The 13,562-nt window shown below is 43.5% G+C and overlaps 1 protein-coding gene across 1 annotated transcript in view; it reads left to right on the plus strand.

Annotated features, from left to right (window-relative positions):
- EDRF1 (erythroid differentiation regulatory factor 1) overlaps positions 1 to 13,562 on the plus strand; it is a 40,768-nt gene that overhangs the window by 19,823 nt on the left and 7,383 nt on the right. Inside the window, exons 16-23 of the mRNA XM_023533768.1 lie at positions 2,859 to 3,047; positions 3,356 to 3,556; positions 4,879 to 5,097; positions 6,848 to 7,071; positions 8,957 to 9,115; positions 9,284 to 9,433; positions 10,719 to 10,872; positions 13,348 to 13,559. Coding sequence (XP_023389536.1) covers positions 2,859 to 3,047; positions 3,356 to 3,556; positions 4,879 to 5,097; positions 6,848 to 7,071; positions 8,957 to 9,115; positions 9,284 to 9,433; positions 10,719 to 10,872; positions 13,348 to 13,559 — 1,508 coding nt within the window. The remainder of the gene's footprint in view (positions 1 to 2,858; positions 3,048 to 3,355; positions 3,557 to 4,878; positions 5,098 to 6,847; positions 7,072 to 8,956; positions 9,116 to 9,283; positions 9,434 to 10,718; positions 10,873 to 13,347; positions 13,560 to 13,562) is intronic.

The raw sequence follows: 13,562 nt of genomic DNA on the forward strand, positions 1-13,562 counted from the left end.
ATATCACTTAGTAGATGGAGGTCGTTCACTGGTTTTGCTCCTAATTAAGCATATAAATTACACAATGAAACCATTGGTGATGCTCGTTAACTTACTGCTAAACTGATATTCTAAGTGGTGTTACCAGGGATCGGTGCTAATTAGAAGCTGAGCTGCCCTAGGAAATTAGATGCACACTTCTCTAAGACATGACCACTCACGTGTACCTTTTCTGTCGTAACAATTATTGAAGCAACATATGTGATGCAAGGTCTTTCTTTAAGATTTTTGTCAGTTAATCTTATATCAGTTTAATCTGCAACTAAATCATCGCTGTAATGTAATCATTAAGTACATTATCTCACTAAACCGAATACGTGAGCCAATTTCGAAATTATGGATTGGTACAGTTTTAATAATTGCCAAGAGATGAGAGCTGTGGAATTCGTCACACTGATGGCATAGTACTAACTTCAAACGTTTGTTTCTGAAGCCCAGTTGTGCATTTCCAGTTTGCCATGACACAGAAGAGCGCTGTAGACTGGTGCTTAGCTACGTTCTGGAGGTGAGTTTTGGTTTAGTCTTCATTATTTCAGTGAAATTTGTACTTGATATGTAAATAGCACTTGTTTAGTGGTGTCTAAATGTTATTCTGTATGATATTCTGCTGTGACCTTTTTACTCTTTAAGCATTAAGTGAAAATTAGTTTTTTTCAATTTCTTTAAGTCAAATGTTTTTTTAAGTCTTTTTTCAAGATATAAATTTTAAACATATTCAGAGATTACCTTATATTTAGTTTCTAGTTGACCTTCAGTTACATGTTTAGTGAATGTTTCTCCTTTTTTTTTAAGGGTTTAAAATCCGTAGACAGCAGCATTAAAAAAGAAAGTGACCTTCCTGCAGCTGACCCCAACACCCCGATCCCATTAAAGTATGAAGATGAATCTACAAGGGGGGGTCCTGAGGGTCTAGAGAAGCAGATGGCCCTGTTTTTGGACAAGAGTAAGTTGAATTGATGCGCAGATAGGCCTTTACAGTAGAATAATGTACTAGTCTTTTATCAACAGCAGACTTATGTCATTAAGGCATTCATTGAAAGGAATTCAGAAAAAGGATATCATGTGAATGGGAAGTAGGGGAAAATGTCTTTTCATTCAAAATATAAAACAGCCAGATCATTCCGATCCTTTACGGGTATCCCTAACGAGCACACTAGGAGCCTGTGGGACTACGGCCTTCAGCCTGGCAGGGTTCTCCTAACAAATCACTCTTCAGCAGAAGTGGTCGTCTGTCTGAGAGCACAGACGTGTGAACCAGACTGCCTAGTTTCAGCTCCTGGTGGTTCTACATTTTTTAGCCTTGTTTTCTTTCAAAATGGAGACAATAATTGTGCCTACTTAAAGGATTGTTAATGGATTAAATGAGAACATATGTAAAGTGCTTAGAACACTACATGTAGTAAGCACCGTAGAAATGTTAGCTATTGTCATCTTGTGGTACTTAAATAAACTGGAAATGTCACTTATAAGTTACCTGTTACTTCTGAGTTACTTATAAGTGCTTTTCGGATCTTCTCTTCACGAGCATCATTTGGGGTTGGGGAGTATGTATATGTCCCCAGCGTTTGCCTCGTACTTCCTTTGTGCCCGGCTTGAACCTGGATGCATCGAGGAGAACCATAGCAGGGCGTGAGAGAGTTCTGTGCCTTTTTCATGGTTTTTTTTTTTTTTTTCCTGAAATGGCTTTCCGTCTCTTCCTCCCTCCCCGTCTCAGCTGTTGAAAATCCTGCTCATGTCACGATCTCCATGCTCACCTCTGTCTCCCCTTTGAAGGACCTGATCCCTTACTGTTCAGTCTTGTGAGCACTTACTGAATCCTGATCTACGGCTTAGCAGCTGTGTTTTAAGTTTTACACTTGTGCAGTTGTGAGCCAGACCTTCATCTTACTCACTGGTTTTCTCACACCTCACACACACACACACAATATGTGTGTAGTAGAGGAGGAAGAATGACTTGCATAAAAAAATAACGTAATAGAGACTTGCTTTGAAAGACTCATGTGTTGTAACTGATCAAAAAAGTGAGAGATCTTGAGCCTGGGAGACTGGGCCACATTTTGTTCTTATCTCTGAAATTGCACTTATACTTTGTTGTGGTTTGTTATCAGCCCTTCCTTCTAGTCTGAGATGTCTTCAAGGATAGAGGCCACATAACTTCATGTCATTGTTTCTGGTGCCTAGCATAGTGCTTGGCATAAAAGTGATCGTTTGTTGGCTGAGGAAGGTAGTAATGGGATAGACTTTAAATAAGGTGTATCCTGGTAGAGGAAACAGTCTGCTAAGATGTGAAGTAGGAAAAGCAGGCAACTCTGGGCAGTGAGCAGTAAACTTGACTTTGGCCAATGGCTTGTAGAGCGGAGTCCAGGGAAGTGAACTGAAAAAATGCGACTTAGGAACTGGGGAAGATGCTTGGACGCGATTTACTAAGTGGTGAGAAGCCATTTAACGCTTTAGAACTGGAGTTCCACCATGATTAAAGCTGTGCTTTAGGGAGGTCAAAATTTTGACAGATTGACGCCTGGACTGGAGAAAGGAGGCCAATATCAGTCATGAGTTTTGTCAGTGACCCTGAAAGAAAACGACAGAGTTGATTGATGGCTGCGAAGAAACAGAGGCCTTAGTAAATCTCTAGGGCAAGTATGTTGAAACACTGTCATTTTGCTTCATGAGGGTGAAGTAGGAAAGCACGATATTCACCAGGTTTTTTGTAACAGTAGTACCTAAGGCTGGAGTGTTTCTATTAAGAATCAGAAATTATTTTTTACAGTGAGACTTATATTTAAATAAAATGTGCTGCTTTTTTCCCCTCCACGCCATAGTGGGCTCCCTTCAGAAGGGCAATTATTCCAGTCAATCTGGAATGATCCCTGGTTCTTGGCAACATAAAATGAAACTCCAGCTGATTCTCAAGTCATCGAAGGCCTATTATGTTTTGTCTGATGCTGCCATGAGTCTTCAGAAATATGGACGAGCGTTACGATACATTAAATTAGCTTTGCAGAGCCATGGTAAGTCACGATAAATGAATACATTTTGGTAGGAACTGGGAAGGGATGACAGAGAAGGCATCTGAATGACAGTGAAATTTTACTCATCTCTTATAATTTTTAATTTTAAAACTACTTTTTCCAGCATTTTATCTAGTGTTTTCTGTTCTGAGTGGTTTAATACGTCTTCATTCTGAAATACATGGAGCAGTGTTTAATATCTGACAAAATAAATATAGAGTAGGAACAGCGATTTTCTTAATACTTACTGTGTTCATTAATTTGTAATGCTCTTATGTTTTTTTCTCCTTCCTCTTCTTTTCACATAGATACTTACTGCTGCCTCTGCACCAACATGCTTTCTGAAGTACTGCTGTTTCTTTCTCAATATTTGACACTCTGCGGTGATATCCAACTAATGCTGGCCCAGAATGCAAACAACAGAGCAGCCCACCTCGAAGAGTTTAATTATCAGACGAAAGAGGATCAGGAGATATTACACAGCCTCCACAGGGAGTCCAGTTGTCAGGGTGGGCCAGGAGACACATCATTTGATCCACATTGGCATTACCCAGTTCAGCTTATGTTTATTGGACTATGTCCAGAAAAGTGGCAGAAATGTTAATATTTTGATATTGCTCTTTTTATTTATTTTTTAATTTTTAAGTTCACGATCCTGTGTATTGGTATAGAAAATGGTCTTGAAATAGCTTTAGTAATTACACATCTAGTACTAACTATAAAATAAGCTCTAAGACGATTGTGTTGACTTCTTGCATTTCTCTTTTGATGAGGTTTTTCTGGATAATCTTTGTAGTCAGCTAACCAATCCATGATTTCTTTTAAAAAGGAGTAAAAATATTAGTAGATGAATTACCTCTGAATGATTCCTGGGGCCTTAGAAACAAAGATCATCTTTTTTTGAAAGCTTAGTTCATAGATATTTCACTGAGTGTTCCACTCTTTTTGTTACCAGCTTTTAAAACTGAGAAACAGGAGGGTTTAGTTCATGGCAGCAGAATGCTCAGGACGACGCTCTAAGCACACCGCAGTTAAAGCAGTGAATGAGATAGAAGGGCGATCTTTTGTAATGTACATGGAGTCGTTTAATTATACTCTTAAGTTGTTTATGTAATTGGAGGATATCCACCTCCCAGAAGGTTTTGGTTAACATCTAGAGAAAGGCATTGGGGGAAGTTTTTTCTTTGTTTTTTTTTCTTCCTTTTCTTTTCCCTTCTACTTATAAGTTTCTCAGATTATCATTTTATTTTAATAGACAACAATCAGAAAATCTTCAGTGTGTTTTTACCACCGGATCATATTATTTTCATTTAGAACACTACTTGGTGAGAGTGACCTTCTCTTAGATACTTGCTCAGCACCCAAGTGTACTCCATTCCCCACTAGATGGCATATGTAGGTCTTTGACAGTTTATCCAGTGCCTTCTCCAGTGAGCCCGACTTACACTGACAAACTGTAATGTACGTAACAATAGTGATTCGAGCTTCATTTCAAGAACTGTTTCTGTTAATTCAAAAGAAAAAAACAGCTTACTCAGCATCAGTGGACAACTGTAGGTCTATCCCGATAAGCAAGTGTACCTGGTAAAGTCCAGGTATGGCTAATTGATATTTTCAGGCAGGAAAATATTTAATCAGATATTAATGTCCCAAGAAATTGTAGTTTTTCTAAGTAAATTAAGAGATCTCTACTTTGATACTGTATTGATTGAATCTAAGTATGTTTATACTATATTGAATTTATTCGTTATTGTCTTAACAATACCAGATTACTCAGAGACTAAAGAAGGGTTTACATGACTCACGGTGGTGTTTCTTTTTTTCTTTTAAGGATTTGCATGGGCAACTGATTTGTCTACAGACTTAGAAAGTCAACTTTCAGTTAGTTGTAAATGTTATGAAGCTGCTAATGAAATCTTGCAATTTAGTGACTTAAAAAACCAAAATCCAGAACACTATGTACAAGTATTGAAGAGAATGGGTAACATTAGAAACGAGATCGGTGTGTTTTATATGAATCAGGCCGCTGCGTTACAGAGTGAGAGAGTAGGTGAGTATCTGGAGTTTTCTTGTTTGTTCTATTAGAAAGTCACGCTGATTTTTTGCGGTTCAATCAAAGAACTGCAGTGCTTGATTTTATGTCATAAAGAGGTGCTCTGTTAAAAAATACTCTCAAGAAATAAAATTAGGGAAAAGCATTTCCCTTTGAGATTCATCATTTCGGTGTCCTCCATCTGATGGGTTGAAAGGTGAATTGGACAAGCAACCTCTGCTAGGCTCGGTGCTGGATATGTGCCGGCTGAAATATAGTTCTCCCCTGAGTCGAGAGCCAGATACGAATATAGTACCACAGAAGAGTGGGGAAAGGAGACATGTATTGACATTGCGGGGTTCTTGGGAGGCTTTGGGGAAGAAGGTGTAGTTTGAGCAGTCAGCACGTGATGTGTAGGATGTCAGCGGGCAGATAGGGAAGGGGAGGGCTGTCTCCACTGAGTAGGCAGCATTGGGAAGGAGCCAGGGGTGTCGGTCTGGTGGGTGCTAGAGTAGCAGCAGGTCTGTCATTCAGATGAGGCATTCGGCTGGGCCCATGTTGCGTTTGAGGTACTTGTGGGCAGGGCGGTGAAAGGTCTGATTTAAGTAGCCAGTTACAACATGTGCTCAGGGACGCTTAGGTTAGCAGGACATAGGCTGGGAACCATCTGCATAGGGGAGATAGTTGAAGCCATGAGAATGGATATGAAAATAAAGGATGGACACAGTGAGAAAGGGAAGGGGCTGAGATGGAACTGAGGCTAGCAGGTGAGTTGAAAGAGTTATTATGTGCTTGTTGATCTGTGAACTGTGCTTGACATTGGGGATACAGAGAGTTCCTTGCCAGTGGAAAAACCTGTGCGTGTAAGAAAATTTTGGTATACATATATGTGTGTGTGTGTGTGTGTGTGTGTGTGTGTGTGTGTGTGTGTGTGTGTGTGTGTGTATACACACACACACACGCACGCACATGCACGCACTTCTTTTCCCTTCCTTCCTTCCTTCCTTTTTCCCCCTCCCTCCCTTTCTTCCATTGAGATATAAGAACCTGTGCTTTTAAGGTGCCTCTGGAGAAGGAAGTCAGCAAAAGAGTGTGAAAAGTGGTAGAAACTCTGGAGAATTGGGTGAAACACAGACTGCACCTCTTAAAGCCCCATGGGACCTTATCTTTTGAATCTTCGTAAAATAGTGCTTTGCTCAGATGTGTTTGTTTGCTCGCTGTAGTATCATCTGGTTAATATTGAAGAAGGCTGTGGTCGAGTGTCGTATTAGTTTGCTTGGCTGCCGTAACATAAAACCACAGACTGGGTGGCCTAAACAACAGTTACTTCTCACAATCTGGAAGCTGAGAGTTTGAAATCAGCTGTGGCTACTGTCCTTCGCTTGCAGATGGCCACCCTCTCACTGTGTCCTCACCTGGTCTTTTCTCAGTGGGTGTCCCTGGTGTCTGTCTCTTGTAAGGACACCAGTCACGTTGGATTTGGGCCCCACCTTAAGACGTCATCTAACCTTAATTACCCCTTTCAAGGCCCAGTCTCCAGATACAGTCACATTTAGGTTTAGGGCCTCAGCACAGATTTGGGGGTTCGGGAAGGCACAGTCTTGTCCAGAACAAGTGTGACGAGAGTGGTCAGTGCAGCTGATCCCAGGTGGCCGCCGTCCGCCAGACGCCCTGTCACTGCCAGGCTCCCCTCGTCGCGTCGAGACACTGGTGGGGTTTACACTGACTGATGTCTGCTTATGGAATTTTTTCTCTTTTTTTAATGAAGTGAGCAAAAGTGTGTCTACTGCGGAGCAACAATTGTGGAAAAAGAGCTTTTCTTGTTTTGAAAAAGGAATTCACAACTTTGAGTCAATCGATGATGCCACAAATGCTGCCCTTTTATTATGTAACACGGGAAGACTGATGCGAATCTGTGCGCAGGCGCACTGTGGCACAGGTGACGAGCTCAAGCGTGAATTTTCGCCGGAAGAGGGCATGTATTACAATAAGGTACCGTGCTTGCTCTCGCGTCGGACCTCGTCCACCCACGCCTCGCTCATTTACCTTGGCCGTCGTGCCACTAAAATATTGTAAAATTAAGATAGTGGTGAAGGCACAAGACTAGACAGATGATTAAAACCCTTAGAAACTAGCCTAGAGTACTAAGAATTTGGTATTGAAGATGACATACTGAATTGGTAGGGAAAAGATGATTATTCAGCAAACCGTGTTGGTGTAACTGGAGTAAAGGCAAATGGGTTAGAGATGGATGCGGAGAAGTGAAACTATAAAGCTGCCAGGAGAAACTATAGCAAGAAGGTCGTTTGATGGGCCAGGAAAGGACTTGCCCAGCATAACACAATAAGAAGCGGAAATCACAAAGTAAGGGATGGATAAATTTAAATGTGTGAAAAAGTTTTCTAAATGTGCAACAAAGCAACATTGAAGAGCAAATCACAGTCTAGGGGGACTCTTTATAGCACACACGACAGATCAGAGGTTAGTAAACCCTTGCTATGCAAAGGACAGTTAAGAACCATTGAAAATAAACTGCCCCAATAGGAAAAAGGGCAGATAACCCTGAACAAAAAATTCATGCATGTGAAAAAAGCAAATGGTTAATGTGTAAGGAAAATTTCAAAATTTTAATTTTTATGGAAGTTAAAAATTGAGTTTATTGCTTGCCAGATATTTTTGGGGGGTCGTAACCTCTGATGTCGGCGAGGGTGTAAGAGAGCAAGGGCGCGCGCTCAGCCAGGCGCTGCTGTCCCCCGCTTTGTGGAAGTGGGCTTCGATGAAACCTGCCCCAGTATCTCTTTTTGCTAACTAAAAGAAATCTGAAGAGAATTTTCCTTTTACGAAGAAAGGAGAAAAGTGAAAACCGCATTCAGCATGTGTTTTGCAGCAGGCATTACTGGGGCAGAGTGCACCGGAGCCGGAGCCGGAGCCCCACCCCGCTCTGCTCTTCCCGGGGAAGCGCACTCCGGTCTCGGCATTCCGGCATTCAGCTGCCAGAGCTTCAGGCCGCATCTGTGCTTCATCTCGGTTTATTTTGTGCATCTGTTAATAAGATGTGTCCTAGAGTAGCAGAAAAATCTAAGAACTTGTCAGGGTGTTAACGCTTTGCATAAAACCGAACATAATTAGATGTTTTGATCATGGTGAACGAAATAAAAACGTGCGGACATTGAATTTTGGGCCTGGGAACACTCAAATTTTTACATACTAATGGTAACTGCTTTATGCCATTTCGTTTTATGAAGTTTCATAGGAACGCCCTAATTTCAGATAGTGGGGGAAACCTGCTCTTTGAAGCTGTGTAAGTTACTTTAGTGGAGACTCTATGGAATGGTAAATTTTAAAGTAAAGGAGACCTTATGTTTGTTTTTTTAAATTTGCACATACACAAAGAGTGGGTAAATACAAGAAATGCGGAAGTTACTGCTGGATAATGGAATTAAGTGTGATTTGATTTGTTTAAATATAATGACTATTTCAGAATGTGGGGCAAAGGGTGAGAAGTTGCTTTTTTTGAGTCAAATCTGACACTTTTTTATTCTTAGACTCATCAAATTATTCTTTCCAGTTTGCTCCTATAAACCGTAATTTTCATTTAGAAAGAGAAACGAAGGGAGACGGTGCACCCGCAGGCTCTGGGCAAGTCAGAAAGCCGAGGGCCCGCAGCGGACTCACGGGGCGGCGTGCAGTCCGCTCTGCCCCCGCTTCACTGCACTGGTGTCACTGACGTACCTTCTTCCTTCCCTCCTAATATCGTCCTTTTGTAAAGTCTCCAAATCCAGTTAGCACCCGGGTGACTGTGAAGTGTGTGTTATTTTCATGTGGTGTTGGCGTGTGTTTGTACTGAGTCAGGCCTGTGTTTCTCCCTCCCTCACAGGCTGTTGATTACTATTTGAAAGCGCTGCGGTCGCTGGGAACACGAGATATACACCCCGCCGTTTGGGATTCAGTGAACTGGGAGTTGTCCACCACTTACTTCACCATGGCAACGCTGCAGCAAGATTACGCTCCATTGTCCAGGAAAGCCCAGGAGCAGGTAACAGTGTGCGGAGTTATAAAGAAGCCGTTAGCCTTATGTGTCCCCTGACATATGGAGCACTTCCTCCTCGACAAGCAGGGTTTAAATGCTTTTAAACTTCTTACATAAGGCTATAGGCTTGTCGTCTTTTTTTTTTTTTCCTTCCCCTAAACAAAAAATAAACAGATCGAAAAAGAAGTCAGTGAGGCTATGATGAAGTCCCTGAAGTACTGCGATGTGGACTCGGTGTCTGCCCGACAGCCTCTCTGTCAGTACCGAGCCGCAACCATCCATCACCGGCTGGCGTCCATGTACCACAGCTGTCTGAGGAATCAGGTACGCCATTCCGGTTCAAGTGCGCTGCCAAATCCATTTACACGTGTTCTGGCCGCTTTTCTTACATTTCAATGTACATTTTAAGTGCCATCTATTCTGTTAGCTACTTTAGAAAAACTTGGGCATGTAGGTATTTTTCCCCTCTTGCCTATGTCATGTATTTTTCCCTACTATAATTGGGTCTTAGTTTTCAAAATAACATTTGCTTGCATGTATTATTTTGATCTTTTAAAATATAGCTAGGCTTTATAGGAATGGTTTTGTGCAAATTTTTGAGGTATACACCTCTCATCAGTTAAAATCTTTATTGTGAAATAGAACATACGTATAAAAGCGCATAGAAAATGTATGTGAAGCATATGTGCAGTTTGAAAGACAGTAAACAGAAACCCTGTGTACCTTGCTCTTCAGTGTGTTGACATTTTGCCTGGTTGTGGCCTTTACAGAATGAGTCATCTGTACGTGTTATTCTGTGGCTTATTGCCTTTCATGCACTGTCATATTTTTGAGATTCTTCCAGGTTAGTGCAGGTAGCTGTTCATGTCCTCATTTCAGTAGTATTCATTGAATGACTAAATCACAATTCGTTTATCCATTCTATGATTAGTGAACTTTGGGGTTGCTTCAGTTTGAGGCTGTTAGAAATAATGTACTGTGAATATACATGAATATACATGAATCCTGGTACTGAAATGCGTGTATTTCTAAGACTCATTCGAGGCCTGTGTCGATGCTGTCTTCGTGCAGAGTCTTCCTTCAGCTTCTCAGAGATGGTTTTTGTTGCGTGCCGTTTCCCCTTGGCTCAGTGTCAAGACAACTGATCTCGCGGTCCCTTGGGGCATGGGTTTACCTCTGGGTCGCCCTTATTCTTTGAGGTCTGGTTTCATCAGGGAGGACGTTTTTCCACTTTGTGCTGGCCCTAGACGACTCCCTTGCTCACAGGAGGCCCCCCAACCAAAATTCAGGTTTGCCCAGGTGGCCTCATGTCCTCAAGGCAAAAGCAAGCTTAAGAGTTCCCAGACAATTCAATAGGGGAAGAATTGTCCTTTCAGCAAGTAGTGCTGGGACAGCGGGACATCCACATGCAGAAGGGAGTTGGGCCCCTGCCTCACATCATATGCTGAATTAACTGAAAATGGGTTAGCGATCTAAATGTAAAAGCTAAAACGATCAGACTTACAGAAAAACAACACTGAAAAGCGTTTAGCGGTCCAGGAAGAGGCGATGAACGCGTTATTGCGAGACCCGAGCCTCAGGGTGTTTTCTGTTTCACCTTTGGTTCTAGGTCGGTGACGAGCATCTCCGGAAGCAGCACCGGGTGCTGGCCGACCTTCATTACAGCAAAGCCGTGAAGCTCTTCCAGCTGCTGAAGGACGCACCCTGCGAACTGCTGCGAGTACAGTTAGAAAGAGTCGCGTTCGCAGAGTTTCAGATGACCAGTAAGTCTCGCCTTTTCGTTTCTCAGATTCGTGTGCATTGGCTTAGCGTAGATTGTCCCAGAATGAGACAGACCTCTGGTCTCTCTCGGATACACGTAATATTGCTTACTTTTTCATTTGCCCATAGTGACTTTGGGTAGGGACCAGAGCAATCTCTACAGTTTTGGAAGTGCTTTTCAGAACTTAGAGAAATGGTTTAGATTATGCTCGGTGACTAGAAATATTGAAATATAGCCCACGATGCTCTTTGACAAGTCCTTTACACAAAGAGTTAAGCCATCGGGGACAACATAGGGGATAGCGGTAAAGGAGGGCAGTCCAGTGAACCCTCGTGAGCCGCAGCCAGTACTGACAGCTGTGGATGATGGTTCTAGAACAGGCAGGTCCTGAACAAGGTAACTGGAGGGCAGGGCACAGAAGGGAAGCGGACGCAGTGAGGCTGCTTATTGAGTTGTGTCCGCGGTGGGGAGTGGGCTGGTTCACCTGCTCTCCTCCCGCGGAGGGGTCTTTTGAGAAATGCCTCTGCTGTGGAAGGAACAAAGAACAGTTATTTGAAGTACTGCATTCATTTGTTTTCGTTTCTGTCGTTTTCTTCTGTAAAATTAACATACGTGATACTTAACATATAGATGACTCCATTTGTGCAGCCTCCCTGGAAGGGCGCAGGAGAGCCTGATAATGACGTTGCCGCCTCTGCGGAGGGGCCTGGAGGGCGGGAGGGAGGCCTTCACCGTGCACAACTCGGCCCTCCTACGATGTGAGAATGTGTTTCCTGTTCAGAACGGTTTTTAAAACTACTTTTTACCAGGCATTTCTGTTAACCTCTTGACAGCACAGAATGCCTGGCTGGGTGTGTGGGGTGATCACCCGGGTTGAATGGTTGGGTGCTCTTTCTGGGGTGCTTTTTCTTCCTGTCCATCTTTGAATTTTCTGCCACGTTGAATTCCTGGAATGAGCAGGAATCATTTATCTAAAGAAGAATAGAGAGATACTGGGAACAAATTTGCTAAGATGATATGTATGGTTAATTCTTTTAAAAGAATGTTTAATGCTGTATCTGAGAAAAGAAATGTAAATATTTGGGGGATTTTGTTAGCCAGATTTGTGGGTTTTATAAGCCAGGTTGATAAATGCTCTAGTTTAAACCTTTTATTCTACCTCGTTTTACCTAGTCTTTTTTTCTGTAGTACATAAGACTCAAACTTCCTGCTGTCTGTCTTATCTGTGCCCTGTCCCCAATAGTATTTCCATTCATAATCAACAGCTTGCCTTCCAGGTACCAGGATCTACACTGAATCGTATTTATCTATTGATTTTTAAGACAATGGGTGGTTTATACTGTAAAGGAAGAAGGCAACAACATTCCCCCCGCCATCTGAAGAGTTGAGGCGCCCCCAAGACCACTTCTCACATGAGTACAGGCCTAGGGGTCCCAGAAATCACCCTCAGGTTTGACAGTTCACCGGAAGGGCTCGGAACTGTCTGAAGGGTGTTATACTTGGAGTACCGTGTGTGACGGGAAGAACAGGACCAGCCATGGGCGGAGGCACATGGGGCAGAGTGCCGAGAGCTCTCCGGCACGAACCTTCTCGAGCAGCTTCTGGCCATACTCTGCCCACGGAGTCAGACAGTGCTCAACGCTGCAGCAACGTTCAGTCACAGTGTGCACAGAGCATGTCCTCCGGGGAGCTCACCCAGGCCTGGGTGTCCAGAGATTTTACTGGGATGCCCACAGACAGGGTTGGCTGCCACGTGGCCGACCCTTGTCTCCCGCTGCTCTGGGGGTTATGGGCCCAAAGCCCCCACAGTGAACCAGTCATTAGGCTGTCCTGTGTGGTCCAGGCTCCTCCAGGTCAACAAAGACCCCCAGCAGACAGGGTGTTCCGAGGGCTTAGAATCGCCTCCGGGAGCTGAGGGCAAAGGCCAGCCCAGCTTTGTGTGGACAGGGTCAGCCCCCCGCTACGCCTCAGCGCGCACAACCAGGCGAGAGCTCCTGGAGAGCAGGGCAGAGGCGCTTCGAGCTCGAGAGCTGCAGAAAAGTCTGTTCAGGTCTCAGAATAAAGGAAGCCGGCTCAGCTGGTCTGACCGCCTGCTTTGAACAGCAGGTGGACACGGTGTCTTACAGGTACTTCGGACCCGACCAGCCTTCTGTGGCTGGTAAATAGCGCGGTGGCCTTGACACCGCAAGTTCCTCTCGGCTGGTCCCCTTGAACCTGACACTCCCACACTGGCTCTTATCCAGACAGGTTGTGCTCTCACGCTGGCAGAACCAAATCAGGAGGCAGGGAAACGATGATCATATTTTTCTCTAGGGATAATTACTGAACAAAAGTTGGATTTAGAAGATTTGTTGGGATTCTCATAAGCTAACTTTACAGCGTTTGAAAATTGGAATTTTCGTTGATACGCTGAGACATTGGATGGGTTTTTAGATTTACCTGTAAAGGAACGATCATTTTGTGTTTAACACTCTAGGTCAGAATAGCAACGTTGGAAAATTAAAAACACTGTCTGGGGCTCTGGATATAATGGTGAGAACTAAGCACGCGTTCCAGCTCATCGGAAGGGAGCTCGTGGGGGAGCTGGGCCAGGTAGGTGGAGAAAACGGCTGTCTCTGTTCTTACGTGTCTTATGCCAACTGCTGGACGTGTAAGTGGGCACATGGGGTACACGCGTGTACGAGTTGTGTG

This window comes from Pteropus vampyrus, unplaced genomic scaffold (genome assembly GCF_000151845.1).
Source record: "Pteropus vampyrus isolate Shadow unplaced genomic scaffold, Pvam_2.0 Scaffold111, whole genome shotgun sequence".
NCBI classification, from domain to species: domain Eukaryota; kingdom Metazoa; phylum Chordata; class Mammalia; order Chiroptera; family Pteropodidae; genus Pteropus; species Pteropus vampyrus.